Source organism: Ceratina calcarata, unplaced genomic scaffold, assembly GCF_001652005.2.
Source record: "Ceratina calcarata isolate Rehan_Ccalc_2016 unplaced genomic scaffold, ASM165200v1 scaffold25, whole genome shotgun sequence".
Lineage (NCBI taxonomy): Eukaryota > Metazoa > Arthropoda > Insecta > Hymenoptera > Apidae > Ceratina > Ceratina calcarata.
In genome coordinates, this window is record NW_017147017.1 from 1382802 (window position 1) to 1402576 (window position 19775).

The following is a 19775-nucleotide window of genomic DNA, read 5'->3' on the forward strand; positions in this document are numbered from 1 at the left end:
GTTCAACTGAGAATTTTTTATGAACACCTGCGTGATCGTGTATCAATGTGAGGACGACGTTCATGTAAATTTAATGTATGATTGCAGTGACGGAACGATCATTCTAACTGCCATCCAGTGTCATTTACTATTACACTTTTCGCAACACACCATTATTTTTTGTATAGTGCTAAAAAAAGGAGAATGTCGAAAAATTTGAAACAACAAACTAGCGTGCAATACAAAATTTGAAAAATACATATCTTGTTCTAATAGTACTCTTCAAATTTTTATCGGAGACACGTTCTTCTTCTTCTGTGTATTTTTTATTTAATTTGTGAAACATAATGTGAAAAAATCATAATATATATATATATGTCTATATATATATAATATTTATATTTTGTGCAACTCGACGACGTACCTGCTTCCGGAATCGAAGAAAAAATGGAAAGGAAACGGGGACATAGAAAAGCAAGATTTCTGTCGATCGCGATCACGATCTATGGCTTGGATCGTGGTGCCACCTTTGAGGCTAGGTGAAACTGGCAACGAACGCGTTTCGCGAAGGCAGGTGCAGAGAACGTCGAGACGTCACAGACATTTAAGGCTGTGGGCACAATCAACGCGATTTCACGCGAACGATTCATCTTCGTGTAAATTTTATTTTCATGACACATCGTTCGTGTGAAATCGACGTTGTGGTCACAGCCGAACAAAATTTCATTTTGCATCCGTGTTATCAGTCCCACATCAGCTTCAGTTGAACTTGCACTTGGAGAAGTCCATCTCTGGATGCTGTTCCATGAATCTGTAAAAACAGAACGACAACAAATTCGTGACGTTAAAATATGGCTCCTGTCAGATCTCCTCGCACGATTCTCGCAGCTCCTCCGATTTCATACTTTTTGATCACGTCCTGCTTCTTCTGTTCGTCGGAAGTCGGTAAGCCCAACTCCTTTTGCCTCTGGTCGTACATCATCTTCTCCACGAGGCCTCTGGTCTCACCGTCGAGATCGGAGAGTTTGCTCGGCTCCGGGTTCACTTTCTTCGTACTTATCTCCGGGTCGGAGGTCACTACGTGTGCCCACCATTGCATTTTGTTCACCTGAGAAAACAGTGCCGTTCATGGGTCATCTCGACCCGCTAAACCTATACCTACTTGTTCATATGCGAATGAACATTGGAAATTAAAAATCAATGGAGGCAGCAAAAGGAATCAAAGATATTGAGAATGACAAATGTCCAAGTGAAAAAATGCGAGATCAACGAAAGAGCAGTCACAATCGAATGATTATCTGGCAGAAAATCCTGTCAACGAAATATCAAACAACCAGTTGTCGAAACACCATTCAGCCTTCGTAAAACTTTGCTATTCGAATCATTCAGGGCCACGTCAAGCAACAATAAACTCTTAAGGAATTCGACAAGAGAAACGTACTAGTCGATACGATAGGTTGAAATAATCCTCGGTTCGACAAGCATGGGAGGTCCAGGAATCGGGATTTTTATTCGCGTCACTTACCTTCTCCAAGTTGATCAGCAACAGTTTCCCGTCCTCGATCACCCAGGTCGATTCCTCGATCTTAACCTCGTGCGGGAAGTCGCCGTCGATGATCGGCGGTTGACCCTTGATGCCGCAGGTCAGATGCTTCTTCGTAATGTTCACCGTCACGTCCCTGGGCCTGGCCGAGAAGCTCACTTTCAAGGGCACTTTGATCTGGAATCAAACAGCGATCGACTTGTTCGATGACCGTCTTCAACAATGACATCTTCATTGCGCAACACAAAAGTCTCATTGTGATCCCTTCTAAATAAATTAAAAGGAACATAAATAGCGATTGCAGTAACAATAACGTACAATACTGTTCCGCACGACTACCCCTTTAAACCTTCTCGTGATTACTATCTGCGGATCATCGTGATCCATTTTGCAGCGTCCTTGGATTTCGGGAGTACAGCGACACAACCTTGGACAATTTAGAAGCAAAAGCCTTTGTGCCATTACGAACAATTATTTAATCACGTCTCAGGGCTGTTGATATTCAGATGAAATTAAATGCCGAAGTAGGATTCAGGAGTCCTTTTTACCTAAAGGATCGATAATCGTCCAAGGAGCTCGTTTCGCAAACGAAAGTTCGTATCTCTAATTCCCGCTTATTACCGCACGCTTCGAATTTAGCTCTTTTGTCACGGACAACGGTTGCGATAATGGCTAACCATTCCTCGATAAAGGATCGGTAATGATCAACGAGCCGGGGCACGATCGTCTGAGATTCGATTGTGCATCGAGCGTTATGGGAACTGATTGATTCTTTCATATTGATCAGTCCCCATATTGTCTTCAGATAAGCGTAATAGATGGAAAGTGGCGTTAGTCGCAAGAAGCACAGTTACGAAAGGAAACTGCTGTGAATGAAATCTGAATACGAAATCACACGGTTTTGTACTTCGGTAATGAGCTGAATTAATCTACATGGCTACTTGAAAAAACCTAGCCACGTCCCTATGTACACATATGCTGGCTGTTATTATTCAATCGTGGCACCCTTTGGGATTCTGAAACGAAGATGACAAAAGTCTAAATGAAATCTGCATAAACGTGAGAATCGACGATGTGGGACGTCCTCGGAATCATCAAGCATCGTCAGGAACAATTAAAATCCATCGAGTTCCGAAATCCTACATGATCCATCGAGCGTGTCGCGTGTCGCAACACTCGCGATACGTCCCGTACACGAGGAGAGGAAAAAAAGAATCGAACGAACGAGGATTACGCATTGTGGGATCATCTTGATGATGATCGTCTAAGCCGTCATCCTCGCGGCGCGCTCCTCGGTTCCCCAGCGTGACGAGGGGCGACGACGCCGAGCGCATCTGAGCGCACCGGTGCGTGGAAACGGATCATGGCTACCGACTTTGCTGTGCGTTAACAAAGTGGAATACCATTCATCGCGGCGACGGCGACGACGAACGAGCAGAATGCCGAGGATTATCCTAAGATCCGACCGAGACGACTGTTAACCAGACTGTGACGCGGAAAGTTCGGACGGAGGAGGATGAAGACCGATCACGAACCGGTCCTTAGCTTTTACGAGGCTGATAAGCAACTTTAAGGGGACGCGCGATCGTTACCTCGCTTTTTATGCGGTTCTCAATTTCAAGCATAAAGAGCACGTTGCTTAAAGTTCGGCGGTATCTTTCCCTAATTAATTTGTTGGCATTTTTACCGATTCCCCGTCATAGCACAACGAATTTCTGTACGTATACGCGCAACAGTCGCGTAAGCGCGTATTTTTATACGCTCATTTTGGTCATTTAATATCGGCCACATCTTTGGCGCGGTCAGCAACTGGATTTTACGATTCGAACACTACGATTACGCCAGAGAGCTTGTTTTATGGAGAAATTAACAGAGAATCGAACAGCTCCAGTTTTTAAGCCTCGTCGCAAAGTCGTTGAGTCACGAATTAGCTTTATCCTTCGCGAGAATCGAAAGTAACGCAGCCTTGGTTATGTTTTGAGCGCTAAAGGGATGTACGTGAGCACAAGCACGTTTCCCACGGCGTGAGATACACTCGAAAATCCTAACATTTCAAAACCTCGTGCAATAATTAAGTTCGGAAAGCTCGATTAATCTTTTGCGATAATAGTGAAGATTACGTGGAACACCTTTCGAGACACGGATCGCTCAATTAGCGCAGCATCAATTTTCTCTGAACATCGTTTAATCGTATCATGCGGCGCCATTAAACGAATCGGTTTCCAGCCGAGTCATCTGCGACGTATTCTTGCGAAATCTTCCCCTTTTTATTATCCACGGCTACGTATTCGAGCACGCGTCATTATCCACGGTTATCGCTCGCTCGGAAACGATCGCAACGATTTGCAACCCGGGCAGAGAACTCGGTAATTTTCAATGGACGCTCCCTCCTTGTGCCCATTAGCCGTTTGTACTTCGCGTTTTTTCGAACTTGTATCATCCTCCGGATTGCGATACAGAAATTGTTCTAGCGTTGCGTAAACGTCGTGTCGGCGGTCGGTTCAATAACGACTCGCTGCGCTAGGGTAGCCCTCAAGGGGGATTCTCAAGATTATTTTCTAGTCAAAAAATTGTCATGGGATTTTTGAATAGTAGGAGAATCGAAAGGGATTGCAACACGAACGGTGCAACAATTGGATGGGAAGACGCAATCCGGAGAGACGTAATCTGATTCGTGAATCAGCGAGGGAAACGATGTTCGGACAGACGGACAGACGTGTGGAACAATGAAATGCCTTCTGCGGCGAAAACAATTAAGGGGGCAACGAGTCAGAGTTCTGAAACGTAGCCTTGAATTTGAAAGAACAGGAGAGCGATTACGCTGACGAAATTACACGATATGAGAACGTTCGTAAACAATTCATATTAGACATTTCGATAGAGAAATTAGGAATATTACCGAAGACTTGCGATAAATGTTAATTCGATAAATTCTGTTTGAGAAACAGCGATCTGTCTACTCAGATTTTTTCAAATGTCAAACGAGAAATGAAACATGTTCAGCCGTACGATGGCTATGATACGAGTTTCTCGCAGGAATTTGTTTCCTGCGTCCAGACATGTGGTGTTCGTTCATACCTGTGGTTTCCGTCGTAACAAGACAAACACGCGTTACAACATGAATACTCTGTCCACCGGTGAACAGATTCATTGAATAAGCAACTTTCTCTGGTCTATTGACTGTCCGATAACTTTGTTCCAGCAGCTACGCTACATTCGCTTTCTACTCCGTTTGTGCAGAAACCAACTAACCCTTTTTGAATTTATTGAAAACGTTCAATTTGGATGTTCGAAGTTTACTCGAAGTAAATTCGACTATTACTTGTTGAAAACATCGGGGTGTATGATTCCACTTGCACGTATGAAGATGTGTCACGTAATTAGTCATCGACTGCAGGCTTCGAGCAACTCTGCTGGAAGTCACGCAACGGATCGGCAAAACTTTCGTCGTAGATTCGTTCAACGGCCCCCGAAGGTTGTATCGTCGGGAACCGATTTGTTTGGCGTCTTCGCCGGAAACCTTGATAATCATACGCACTCTCGCAGCCGCGTTACGCAATCGAATAGCTCGCTCGTTACTCACTGCCGCTGAATAACGTGCGAAAAAGCACGATGATCGTGACACGGGACAGTTTACGAGCATCGGACGATGATACTGTGGCTCCGATAGAAAAGTATTATTCACCAGCTTCTGGTATAAAGTATTTGCCGTGTCAGGATTAGAATACGTTTTATTGAGCGTGATCGTAGGTGTTCAAAGTTAGGCGTGCATCGATTAGGTGGAACCAAGGTTGATGGTGTAGGTTTAATATTCATGACTCAGGTACACGGTCAATGCTTAGTACTACGATTTAGATACGTTAAAAAGACATTGACACAGTAACACCTGTTCGAGCTATACGATTGTTATTATATGCATATTCATATCTATCTCGTTTTCGATCAAGATCGCGTAAACAACCTTTCTCGTAACAGTTTTTTGCTAAACGAATTGGGTCAAGTGTTACTGGATTAAAAAAATGCCAACTCACTGGTATCCTATTAACATAAAAAAATATTCATAAACTTGATATTATTAATGGCAAAGCTCATTGTGTTCAACATTATCATTGATGTGCTGAAAATGTCTACCGGGTAACATTGACTCTAAACAAGATTAATTATTCTATCCTTGATAATCCTTGAGAAGAACCGACTGAATTAATTGCCACGCACTTTCTTATTTATAAGAAAGAAGAGGACTTTCGATCTTTTCATAAAACTTTTCGCGAGATCTTTTGCGAGCAACCTTTGATCCGCAAGGACGATTTTCTTCCTCTCAGCGTGCGATTACTTAACACGCGAATAAATCACAATAAGTGGTTGTCGCGATCGAACAAATCGCAGCCGACGACAAAAACGACCGCCGTTAATTGGATCGTTACACCGACGTAGACTACTCGAGCCAACATGACGAGACTCTGATCGCCGATACTTTTCATTCTTCGCTGCGTTCACCGCTAGCAACGATGTAACGCGGGGTCGAAAGAAAATCGCAAAGAAAGAGATGACGGACGGTTATCTCGGGTGTTGATCATTTTTTATCGATTCGATCGTTAGATCCCATACCATTCAAGGCGACCGAGTGATCCCGAACGGTGGGATGCAGTCGCATTAAAATTTATCGAGCCGGTGCATCCAACGTTTGCACTGCCACGTGCAACGCGTTGTTCCACTTCGTTGCTCACGATTGTAATAACTTTATTGCCGCGGCGATATAACGAATGAATTTTTCATTGAAATCGCATGAACCATTATCAAGCCTCGTATCTACAGACGAAGTTATTAAATCTTGTAAGTTCCATGGCAAAAATAGAAACGCAATCGTACAGCGTGAATTTTTATCTTATATGTTTATGAGAGATACTAATGAATAGGTAAGAACCTAATCTTAAATATGAATGCTTATTAATTTCATCGGTCACTCATGTTTTCCTCTTCGACGTTATTTCTCACTGGCGGTAGGGAACGTAAAACGGAGGGCAGAGAAGATCAATCAGCCAGCACACAGGTGCGGTGCACAGGTGAACACAGGTTCTATGAATGCACGTGTACAGAAAAGGGACGAGGTATGTACGAGAGACTTACACAAGGCGACAGTATTCGGTTTAACTTGTGATTTCTACGTTCACTACCGAAACTGTTGATGATAAAAATCTAATAAGATTACCGATATCGCATATTGTGAGTTCGTTAATCGGTCCGTGTGAGCGATTAAGCAATGATGGAAAGCTCGTTAGGTTTGGTTTCGGTGTTGATCTTAATGTAAATTCGTTTCATAATATAATATGAAAATCGCAAACGTGAATCCGGTCTGGAGAACTAATAAATACGGCGGGAGTCAGAGAAGAGGCCATCGGAACGTCGTATCGTCCTAGTCGTCGTAAAATCTGTGATCGGTATGAAAACACGGGGAGATTCCTCTTTTTCGTATAGGATCGAAATTATTCGGTGATCGACGATCGTCGACGAGGTCGCGGTTGCAACGTTTGACGTTAATCGATGGAAACTTTATAGCCGGACGATATATTAGCGGGGAGGACAGGTGTTGTGGTAGCGGCGCGGTTGGTCGCGGCCGGCAAAAATTCCAGGGGTCCCGGGAGGACCGGTTCCTCCCGAAAAATTGGCGCCGAGCAGACCACGTTTCGGGTCAAAGAACGGCCTTGCCTCCGTTCGCCCCTTTTCCTCTCGCCTCTTCTCTCGCCGCTGCTTTTTACTCACCGCGAACTTTTTCGCGTCCTCGTGCCCCACCGTGGGTTTCGCATCGCCACCTCGACGCCAGTGGCGTAACATTTCTGCGATCGAAATGAGGGATAAAAAAAAGGCAGAAGAATGACAACAGGAAAAAAGAATTCGAAAACAGACTGACGTCATGGTCGTCGATCGTCGGAATTCGGTGGCGCCTGCAAATTTATGCGAATCAAGAATTTATAGATCCTCGACTTCCTATGGAATCTGGATTTTCAAAGAACTCGAATCATGATGAACTACTTAAACAAATAACAATCGTAAAATCAATATTTGAAGGAGAAACACAAACTGATGAAATTGTTCTTGCGTGGTCGACTACTTGAGAACTCGTCGCGTTTGCAAAGGTGTACACGCAGCCGGTTCAAACAATGAACGCGCGCGCGCACGGCGCCTGCATCTGTTCGAGAAAGTGCAACGCGTTTTGTAATCCCGCGTAATTTCGCGAGGACTCTCGAGGCTGATGCGTTTCGACCATCTGCGTCGCGGATTCGTTATGGCAGACATTCCATGACCCTTTGCGCCATACTAGGGGTTTATCTAGTCTCATTGAATAATTAATCATACTTGAACACGCGTGAAAATTGCATTCGAAATGACTCGGGATTGCGACTCGGTGCAATTAAATTCATACAGGCTCTACCATTATCAAAGCGATCTGCCATCCAACAAAAGCAATCGGAGATAAAAAGGAGAATGAGACGATCTTTTATGACACGAAAGAGGAGAGGGGAAAATCGTTGGCACAAAGTTTACGCCAGTGGCTGTTACACTTATTGGGTCGCAACCGCGCGCGCACGGACGCGAACGCGCGAACCGCACAGAACAGGGCAGTTGCGCAACCATTGCGCGCGACGAGCGGGACGAAGAGCGTCCGCCAAAAGTGAAATCGAGAGGTGGAACAGGACGAAATCGGGGGAATCCGTTGTGGCTGTTTAAATGAAAACGAACGATTAAGGGTACACCGTGTCCTCCACTTAAATCTACCCTCTCCCATCAATGCCCATAGTACGACGAATCTGAGTGATCAATGAACTGATCTAAACTGGAGCACTTAAATGGATGGAGCATTGCTTACCCTCTCTATAATTTAGTTATCCAATAAGCTATTAGACGTTTCGTGTCGACGCTCAGATCGTATGCAACATATAATCGCACAGAAAACTCGCGTTCATGCGGGCCTAACAATTTAACCATGAAAGTTTGCGCAACTTATTACACCTGTTGCTACTTTCGTTTCTTCATAAATATTAGGACCGATTTCTTTGACTTCATTGTTTCCAGGATTTGTTATATGCAAAGGCGCGGTGCACTCATCGTTGCAATTTTGCCTGGCGTTCCTTGACACGAATGCGCATGGAAACGCGTACGCGTGCACGATAAATTTTTAGATAGACTTTAATCGCGGCGCCGTCGACTGGACGCGGTGAAATATCACTGTTACGCGCGACCCGTCGTAATTAAATACATAATAATTCTCCGCCGTTACTGGGAACCTAAGTGATTTGTTGGGGGATCGACGCGATTACTCTACGTAACTGGGATGCATCGATCGACTTCAAGGGAGGCCTGTCTTCAAGCATTTTATGCACCTTTAAGGCAACACGATTGAAATCGGTAATCGTGCTCTGTGGAAACCTTCCTTTGGAATTCAGAAATTCTATAAATATTTCATGAGATATCTCTGAATTTGGTAGTACTTTTTTTAAATTTATGACAGTTCATACTTGCATTATATTATATCTGATTAGAATTCTCCATGCAAAGGAAAGTCGAGATCTATCTATCCACTTGTACATTGCATCAGTAGATTATATCAAAGTGTATGAAGAGAGAATTCAGTTCTCTAACGGATTTCGCAAGGTTCGATACAACAAAACGATTCCGTCGTCCAGCAGCTACTTAAAAGCAATTTCATGTCCCTTCAAACGGTTCTACTCTGCCGCCGTCATCGGCTGCTGTTTGATTGTTGCGCCAGACTCGCCGACGCATCGGCTATTTAACTATTGACATCGGCGATCTTTATATTATTATCGTAATAATCATCCACGATGCATTCACACGAGCTACGATCGATTGATTCCAGTTATTAACAAGCGTCGATCGACCCGTTTATGCGAACCTGTGGCAAAGTTGAGTCGATTATCGTTAGAATCAATGCGATTGGGAAACGCGGTGTTGATCCAGGTCAATGACTATCAAGCGTTTTGATCTGCAGTGAGATGACTCGCCAATCAGTAAGATCATTGCGAAGATATATAAACACTGAAAGGTTCACAACTAAAATGGATAAAAAGTTCGTATATTACATTTTATAAGTTAAATTATAAGCTGCATATCGTAGCAAAGAGATTTATGAGAATACTTGATGGATATTGCAAATAATCGAACGGAGATCGAGCCGGCTCGGCCTTTCACACACACGTTTCACAACCGAAATCGTTACAATTACTTTATCCATCCGGAAACCGCACACCGCCCAAGTAATATCTCGCCTCGCGGATTAAAACCCCGGTCGAACCAGTTGTAAGCTAGATATATCTTTCCCCTATTTCGGGACACCGATACGGATTGAGTTCACTATCAATATTTTTATCGTCAATTTATTCGCGTCCGAGTTTGAAGCGATGTGAATTTATTCGAGGAGACGATTGCCACACAGCGTATAAGGCCAGAAGTCAAGAGCCTGAGTATACGCACGCGTTTCTCACCTCCGCAGACAATTCACCTAATTTTGCAACCCATGATTCATAGATGCTATCTTCCCGCCGCTTCTCCTTTTAACCCGAGCCTCCGTTCTATCAATTTCTTCATAGCTCCTGTCGGCAATATTCAAAAATCGTTCGGAACCCGTGAGAAAATAAATCCCGTGAGTCTCGGATCGATCAAAAATTCCTGGCAACCGTACAATTTCTCTTGATACCAAAACCTAACGAGGAACCGTGGTATCACGGAGGCACACCTGGGTCAGTAACACCTGAGGATCATTAAGTGTACGAGGATGCGCGAGACACGAAGCTCGTCACCTACGTTGGGAAACAACGCGAGTTTGATCCGGCTTCGCTCGTTCTAGACGAGGATGCGCGCGCGTACGCGCGTACACGGTGACACTACATCGTCGTCGGTGTCAAGGATCGCGAAGGATGAGCCTATACCGAGATTTATTGGGTTATTTGCGTATATGTTACAAGGCTATGCGAAGCGGTGGCAAGTGACACCCGGTGAATCCTGGACGATGTACGCCTCTGAGCCCCTCGGTCGTTTTTTTTTTTATAAAGAAAAACTTTATCCGGGTAGCTTGATGTCATTCGCTTAGACTATTTGATGACGTTACCGAGTAGTTTACGATCTTAAAGGTGCTAATAGCGTGCAAGGATTTACTATTTTATACAAAGGCGGAACGAGTGATTATAATGTTGTATATGTTGAATTGACAGCGACGGAGGAAATATCAAACGTTTCGACTCGTTTAATTAACCGTAGGCGCATTAAGAACAGTGAACTTCAAGAATCTCCTCGAGTGGCAAGTTTCTCGGCTGGGGTAAGAAGGCTGTCCGAAGGAAGGCTGCAAATGCGAAACAAAATTGCCATTTCTGTAATCGTTGCGCAAACATCGACGCGCTGATGATTAGATAATTTTTATTACAAGATACATTATGTTGCAATTACGCTTGTCGCGCACTCCTTCCACGTTTCTCAAGATCGCGACGATCCTCAGTAATAGAAAAACAATTGCAAAATTATAATTTCTTTCAATTAGACAATTTTATTGCACGGTGTTAAGAAACGTGTTAACGATAGGTCGCGATTATATCTAGTATTCCGTTTGAAAGATATCCGCCACTTAATTACAATTATTTAGACTTTCATTTTCATAAAAATCCAAGGATATCTACAAATGACCGAGTTTGTCTCGCCTGTCTACTTTCCTGAACTATACGTATTGTAGAATTCAATTTCACGAGATAGTAGGAGCACGTTCAAGTTGTTGCAAAAGCCGGTGTCGAAACCATCGAGTGCACAGTCTAATTGCACGTTGATTACCAAGGTAACCTTGCTTTACTGTCCTTCCTATTCCACCGTTTCGTAACTAACCGGACGAGCCCACACGAATTTCTGAAGGGAACGCTCAAAAACTTCCTCGTGGTGCAACACCAGAAGTACCTCTCGTTCCCTCTTCTTCAAGGTGTCTCCGTTTAAAACAGTCACGAAGTCATTGTCAAAAGTAATTCAGTTGACCCCGACGTCACGGGTTAACCCATTTGCAACGTTTTGCAAGACGAGATTAGAAATCCTAAGTGGATCGGTCACAGCTTGGGTAAACGATTGATGTATAATCATCTCGAGAAGTGACGGCATTAATAATCGCAACACTAAAACGCTTCTTATGCCTTCCAGTTCTATCTTTCATTAATCGTTGTTAGTAATATTCTTAATGTCATTTCGCGATACAAACTTTCCTACGATTTAATGGCAAAGAGGCAGAGAGATTTTATAAACGCATATCTTGAATCAATAAGAGTTTAACTGATCTGTAGCTCTCAATAATTTGGGAAACCTTAAATATCGGGTGTTTGCTGTCACTTTAATCACGAGAATGTGACAACAAAATTTTTGTCAATATAGTAATATTGATTTCCAGAGGTATTCGATCCCAGATTATATTACATTAATCGGGAAAGTGCTATTATCGCATTAATCGTTTCACTGGTTCCAAGCGAGATAACAGCAGAATAGCACGGTGACCCCGGGATCGGGCGACCTTATCGGGAATGCTCCTTCGAATTCCTGCATTTCGCAATTGGCGGATGCTCGTTCTCGGCCACGTACTCACTAAGCCAGAACCAGTCGTTTTTGACGCCTTCGTATTTCGATCGCGTAGATGCGACGAGAGAAAGAGGCAGAAAGAAGCAGAGTTGGACAGAGAAGGAGAGACGTAGGTTGTTCGGGCCCAGTAGCACGCGACTTGCATACGGAAAATCCGAACCCAATGCCACCGCGATGATCCATTACCGCCCCCGCGTCTCCTCTTACAATAGTTTTTTTTTTTTTATCATCCGCTGTGGCGGTCGTAATTGTTACGTAACCGAAGTTTAAATGCCAAAAGGCCGAAGAAAAATCTCTGACGAAATATTACTGATAATTCATCAGCAAATTGACTGAAGTGTATGCGACCACACGAAGCTAGATTGTCGGATGGATTCGAGGTGTCGCCAAGGCGTGGACTAGAATTTTTAGTAGATCAATTAGAATTCTTTTAGTTCTAATCGTGACGAGGAGAGGCCGACCAGTGGGTCAAGAGGAACAGATTTTCTGGAAGTGATTAAGTGACATTGAAACTGAAGGGATTTCCTTTGTCACGGGTGATTCACGTTTGCGTGAGAGGTTGCTTAGAGCACTTAACTGCATAATGAGATTACGAGGTAGACGAAGAATTCGTTTGACCGACATTGGCCCAGCGAGTGGCGCCAAAATTGCAAAATTGATTGAATTAGGCTCGCGGCGAATAGCCAGGGAGATTGATGTACTACAAAGGAACGACGACGCCGCGTCGCGCGACCGATGTAATATGCAAAGTAGGTTTAGTGGTAACGACCATCAGCTAAATTTTAGACTTGTGAAGAATGCAAGATAAATAGTTAGAAAGAGGCAGGTATTTTTAGGACGAATCCTGTTTTGGAATTTTGAGATGAACGCTTAAAATAGATTTCAGATTTAGATCCACCCTTTAGATTCCCTGTGCCGATTTACGTAATCACGATCATTATTTCACTTGTTCAAGTACAATGCGTCCCACACCCGTAACCGAGATTTTTCAGAACACGAGCAAGGGTACAGAACGAACGATAATATCAAGGACCCGTAAGAATAATTTCACGCTAAAAGGTCCGTTAAAAGGCCTTCGCAATATAATAATCGTGAACTCGCGTGGAACGCGGCTCGGATCCCAGGGGTCCGCGAGGATCTTGAGGCTTTATTAAATTATATAGTCTTAAATAACGTAAAACGCCACGCGCGAACGATAATTCCCGGGCGAAGGCAACGGTCTGACAGGCACCGAGCAATTGATTATTACGAAACGTATTGCGAAACGCGTTCACGGGGTTGCACCGGGGCGGGGGAGGGTTTCTTCGTTTCGAGGCAATTTCGTGCGGAACAATTAGCGAACGAGAAAAAAGGAACCGACACCCTTGGCCTCTCGCCTCGCTTAATCATACGCCAGGTTTATGAGATTTCTGGGTGACAGTTGTTGTTTCGGTACCCACGGCCGGCGAAACTGAGACCGTGGGTGTTCTCTCTCGTTAAGTGGACAAGCGAAGATTGACAGAGCTTGCAAAACATGCAACGGTCGCATCAAATAAAAGATGGAATGAGCTGGTTCATACGAGAATACGATCGTTTGATCGATGCGATATATTTTCTAGACGGCCCGAAAGACAAATCTGTGACTGAATTGCGCGAGCATGATTCGCAGCCACATAAATCTCGCACGTACAAATTAGTATCGATCGCGCTGTGAAAACTCAATTACAGTGTCTCTCCTGTCGATCAAGCCAATGCAGCGCGTGCATACGTGAGAGCAGATTGACGCGCGGCCGTTTCTGGAGCGGCGATTCGTTATTGCGCGAGGAAACGCCGAATTCGGAGCGTAGCGCGATTTCTTGATCGAGTCGAGGAAACCTCGAGGACAAGCTCGTGTATACAACTCGACGTGTCGCGATAATCAAGATCGATGCCTATCGCGACGCCTGTTGAAACGGCCTATCGAAATCGGGTTTTGGGCCCGTTCTCGAAGTTCGGAGATTACGATCTTGTCCGATTAAAATGGTCAAATCTCGGATCTCGTAGGCGTTATCGATTTTCGTGAAACGAAAGCTGTGTACAACGTTTGCGAATGGGAAGAATCGGAACGGACTGAAATCTCATTATGCCATTCTATACAGCGTGAAGCAATAAGCTTCAATGATAATTGGTTATTTGTGTATCTCGGTTGAGTTTTAAGTAGAAAGAAATAAAAAGTCATAAGCTGTGGGGAGTGAGCTACTCAAGGTGGTAATTTCACGGGATAGGAAGCTCGACCCGGCCAATCAGACGAAGCAATAACCCGAAGGGTTGCGTGTCCGTGGCAAAAACGCGAATCGCGTGGAAACGTAATTGGTAAGAAACCGACGTTTTATGGGCTCGTTATCAAAAAGGGCTACGACGTGTTCCGACTAGAACAGTGGAGCGTCCCTGACACACAAACAAAATTTGAAAGGAAGCGACTTTCAGAAAAGCATTTGCGATATTATACCAGAATTAAATCGTGGAAAAGCAATTTGCACTTTAAATGAGAACAATGTCTTTCTTGGGAAGCGATACGACCTCTTCAGGAGGGGAGAGGATCCACCAGGAAACACCCGAACGCGCGTTCTCAACAGCCTCATAAATCATGCCGCGTTAATCCGGCTGACAGACAGTCGGCCTGTCGAGTGCGTGTTCCGTCATCGAAATCGAGTCATGTGCCTGCGACAAAAGGGCAGAGGTTCGGTCTAGGTCAACAAAACAATCCTTTTGATCGACCCTGACCCACATTACTTCTCCTTGTTTGCGTTTTCTATCGTAGCTTTGTATAATTCGATTTCCCTAGAAACCCTTCAATATTCATTGGTCGTATACAAAAAGGTATTCATGTTGTTAGCGCTACAAACATCCCCCGCTCGGTTCGTCGAATAAAAAAGGTGAGGGGCATCGGGTGAGCAATAACAACGCATCTTCTCTCGAACACACCAAAATCCATGACCCAGATAACGGGTCTGGCGAAAATAACCTTTTCTCTTTGGGGAAGCTGTACAGCGATAAGATTATAAAATTTGTAAACTAGATAGCAAGTAATCGTAACCGACGAACGCGGGGGAGGATCTCCTCCCTCCGATCTGTTTACTCGTTTTCTCGTGAGTTCTCCTACGCCTCGCGGATGGGCGAGCACCAAACGCTACTGGGACAAGGTTGCCGGGGGTCCATAACTATTGCTGACACACAAGAATGCGCGCTTCTTGCCCACCGCGCGCGCACGTTCGGATTCACTTTGCCCGTCTCTTCTCTTCTGTTGGGTCCTCACGAATCCCCTACTTCTCGTTGAAAGAGGGTACGGCCGAGTCCCACCTTCTGGTTAAGTGATCGCGGGGGGGCCCGGTTCGGCCTGATCCCCTCTTTCGTGACCCCGCTTCACTCCTCTCGTGCCCTCCCCCTGGGACATCGGGACGCGACGCCGTTTTCGATCTTTGAATACCCCGGCGTCGTCACCGCGATGACCAGTCTTCGAATTACGGGCGAATCCCGCATACGTGTCCACTCCGAGTGATTAACCGGCCAGCTGATCGGCCGCTCTCTCGCGATCCGTTACAGTTTCGATCCAGTTTCGTTTCACGTGGATCTCTTCGCGAGGAGAGCCTGTTCCCCGCTTTCGTGGAATCTGTTTTCGAAGGAGACTGTGCTGGGCCGGTGTGAGTGCGACCCTCCTCCGTGATCGCTCTCGCGCGACTGAGGATCGAGGGTCTGTATTCGTCGAACGATTTGTCGTCAAGATGTCGGTGAGTCGTGATATTCTATCATCTACCCAGTGCCGTGTTTATTCCAAGTTGTATTTCATCTTTTATTAAATTATTCATCTCGGTAAGATATCGATGTCTCGTCTAATATGCGCCGCGGATACGCCTGGGTCAATCACTCGTGGTGACGTAGCGGCGCGCGTCCGTGAAACTTACTTAATCGGAAACAATGCGAATCACGTAACGGCGCGCGTCAATAGACATTGCCGTCGATTCATTACGTGTCATCGGTTTTCCTCAAATAAATGGGCCATGTAAAAATCGAATCGAGAAACAAAATCCAATGGAGAAACGATTAGAGGGTTATAAAAAAGGATTAGACCGATCGACAAAAAGTCGGCAAATCGCGTTCCGGTTTAGAAGCGTTAAGCAACCGTGACAACGGCAAAAAAAGCGGGGTAAGAGAGAAATTGCCGCTTATAGAGATCCACGCTTGTAAATTGCCTGTTGCAAAAGCGCGTGTGCCAGCACGCGCATCTACTCGGTTCAATTAAAAATGAATCTGTTACTAGACTCCTAATTGAAAAACCAGCTACGACGACAAAGGAGCGAACAGTCATAAATAATCTCGTTGCAAAACTATTCGAGATTTCAGTGTACGCGGAAACGAGGTATTTTTTTCGTTAATTTTACCGGTTCGCGCGGTCTTATAATTACCCTTGCCCGAGCGGGAAAGTCTTAACGAGCTATTTCGCCAACCGTTCATCTGCAACGCTTAGCATGAGAGTAGTGTGGTATAGCTCGAATATTTTCGCTCTTGCTACACGCGTGAAAAACGTTGCATGAAACAAGTGCGAAATCGCAATTAATATAGGTTTCAGATAGCGGAACAAGTTAGTAAGCGCTTATGGGATGTGTTAAGGATGTATTGGCTATACAGTTAATCCCAAAAGTTTATGTACTTTAGAAAAACGCAAGTTTTTTTCTCAAAATATCAAGAAATGCTTCAAGTAAAAGTTGTAGATGATACTATTACCTATGAAAAATTTGAAATCACTATAATTTTAGATTTTTAATAGTAATAGGAATCTATAATAACAAGTTCAACATGCCAGCATTGTTTAAGTATATAGCCTATACATCCTTAAGCAAATACAAACGGTGTTGGTCAGACATCGAAAGTCTACATAATTGAATATCGGCAAAGGAAACGTTGTAACCGAGTTCGTCATGCTTCAACGATCGGAACAGAGAGAGAGAGACAGAGAGAAAGAGAGAAGTCACGGGGCGGGCTTCGAGATCGAAAGGGTATCAAAGTAACCGTGACACGAATTTCAGAGGCAGAAAATTTGAGACTTTTTTGTTGGCAAATTGTTATTTGAAATCGAAAATGAATTTGCGTATATATGTACCTTTCGTTATTGCCGTAATAAGAGAATTTAGCTTGGAAATCATCGGAACGTGTTCGGGCTCGAAGGCGTTTCAAAAATCGTTGCGCGTGCGAGACCAATCGGCAGCACGTATGCTCGTATGTAAGTAGTAAGGACGCGTAACTATATTATGCGTAACCTTCTCTGGTTGACTTCGGATAAGCCAATTCACTTTCGGAAGTCGCTCGTATTATGAAAGCGACTGTGGAAAAGTCGCGTGCACGCTTCGTTGACTGCGGTAACTGCCGCGCACGCAGCTCTGTTCACCACCGTTCCAATCCGCCGCGGGATATCGGTCGCGAACAATTGCTTTTGCACTCTTTCAAAAATTCTATCCCGCAATTCGAACAAAAAAAATCTTTTTTTCAATCGAATTTCGCTTATCTTTTACGGGAAGAATGGTAGCGCGTTGGTTGTAGTAAAGTGAACAATTCTCAGACGTTCTCTCGTTTGGAATCTGCATCATATTCGAGACGTTACCTAACAGCGGACAGCCATTAGACGCAAATCAAATGTATTAATTCAGCGGTGTTCCAACCGGAGAAGCGTGCAATGGAAATGGAATTCAGCCTTGGCATCAGCGTGTGGCACCCTTCCATTTTCAGACCAGTTGAACAACTGTCGCAACGTTTTCCACTCTCTATCCATATTCTAATTACTTTCCTTGAATAGAGAAATAATATCGGCACGTGTCTTATCTTCGCGTATCACGCGACTCAGGAAAACTGACTACCCGGTCGAAACTCCAATAAACAAAGAACACACGTGTCATTTTTCTTGGTCAATAAAATCCTGTTCCGATTTAATCAACAGGATAGCGAAGCATGCACATTTGTGATGCAAATTCATTACGACGTTTCAGACTTTGAATGTCTTGTGGCGAACATGGTCTACATATTCAAATTCCTTCTGCTGCAATGATCGTCACGGAGTCGTGGTTTAGAGGAATCAATGGGAGAATTTTTTTGTCGTAGAACGTTCATCGAGTTAGCCACGAACAGTGGACAAATTGAAACGTAGGCGTATGGGATTTCGAAGCTTTTAACGTGACAGCCGGGTCTTAATGTGACTTCGATGTTTCGACAACGCGAGCGGGCTCGGTGTCAACAAAAGCGATTCTGGTTTTCGTGGTCAGCCTACTTCCACGGATTCGATAGTTGCATAATGCGGTAAAACGCAACCGCTCGTGTTTATAAGGAGACATCGATACAGCCCAGCGCCATCGACCAGCAAGCTTAAACTTTTCGGTTGTTGCTCGTTTGACAAATTGCACAAGCTTATAACAGTCGCAGTAATCCTCTGCGCGAAGCGCAGTCACTTCGCCGTGAGTTTATCCTCTCAATTCGGTTATTGACTATCGCGAGGGTAGGGGAAAGATGAAAAAAGAATAACCGAGGCGGCGCTTACGAAAGTTGAACAACGAACGAGGCGACGATTAATCATAAGCGGGGGCCGATTCGAGGCGCCCGCTTTGAGAACAGTCGCGCTCATCGTTTTATCGCGTATTCCCGCGCGAACACGGCTTATTCCCAACGCGGAGAGTTGAGCAACAGTTTTATACTGTACAACCGTATAAATACCCGCGTTACTTCTTAATGAGGCAATAAAGTCACTTAATCATTAGAGGTATCGATGCTGTCCCCGTATATCTACACTTTACCTCGAAAACGGAGCCGATTTATCCCCGGCCCCGCGACTCGCTCCGCATGTAGTCGCACTTTCGTCCCATCGAATTTTTCTTTCATACTTATTCGATCAAAAGACACATTTCTGTCGTCATCTCGCGAATTAATAAAAAGTCACCGTTCAGTCTCGTTGCTCACGTTTGGCAAGATGCCATGAACAGATTACCCAGCAATTGCACTTGGCAGCATTTAAAGTCGGTCGGCGAATGTCCGAATAATTTACAATTGATTAGAATCCACGAAGGTAACAAAAATATTTGCAAGTGCAGCTGCGAAACGACGTGAACCGAGTTGTGTAGCAAATGCCTATTTCCACCGAGATTTATCGTTCGAGCCGTAATTGGTCAAAGAAAAAGCGGTTCTCGGCTGGAAGGGAAACTGGGTGGCTGGCACGTGGGTGGCCGCGCCATTGTCGTTATTTAGTCTCAGGTGGCAAACACTTTTCTATCAATTTATGGATAGAACATCTTTTTCGTTGAGGCACGTTTCGCATTGTTCATCGATTAACCTTCTCTCTCGTTTTCTCTCATCCAGTTTCTTCGCGATAAAGGCGTTTCAGATCCTACGTAAAGATAAACGACTGCCTTCGTGATATACGCTCGTAAAGATACGTCCGTCAGTTTTACACCGATCATTACGCGAATTTGTCGTTACAACCGGCATAAAAATTGCGGGCCGAGATGCGTGGAACGACGTCTCTTAAAAAAATTCATGCGATTACACAACGATTACCGGTCGAATTAGCTCGGGAGATATACAAAGGAGGGACGAATGCAAATCGTTCCAACGAAGTATAACGTGTCTCGGCTAACGGACCAAT

General features: G+C 44.4%; 2 protein-coding genes across 3 annotated transcripts in view; one reads left to right on the plus strand and one right to left on the minus strand.

The window, feature by feature from the left end:
- The window catches only part of LOC108622910 (transmembrane protease serine 11A), a 17982-nt gene extending 17760 nt beyond the window's left edge, over window positions 1–222 (plus strand). The window contains exon 12 of one of the 2 annotated variants that reach the window (XM_026811894.1): window positions 53–222. Coding sequence is in view for 1 of the 2 variants with exons in the window: in XM_026811895.1 (XP_026667696.1) it covers window positions 1–10 (10 nt within the window). In the remaining variant the exon portion in view is untranslated. The other variant, XM_026811895.1, reaches the window with a different exon arrangement.
- An 88-nt stretch (window positions 223–310) lies between these two features.
- nudC (nuclear distribution C, dynein complex regulator) overlaps window positions 311–19775 on the minus strand; it is a 53665-nt gene continuing 34200 nt past the window's right edge. The window contains exons 5-7 of the mRNA XM_018020976.2: window positions 1505–1699; window positions 885–1087; window positions 311–790 (exon numbers count right to left, since the gene is read on the minus strand). Of these exons, the coding sequence (XP_017876465.1) occupies window positions 739–790; window positions 885–1087; window positions 1505–1699 (450 nt within the window). The 3' untranslated portion in view covers window positions 311–738. The remainder of the gene's footprint in view (window positions 791–884; window positions 1088–1504; window positions 1700–19775) is intronic.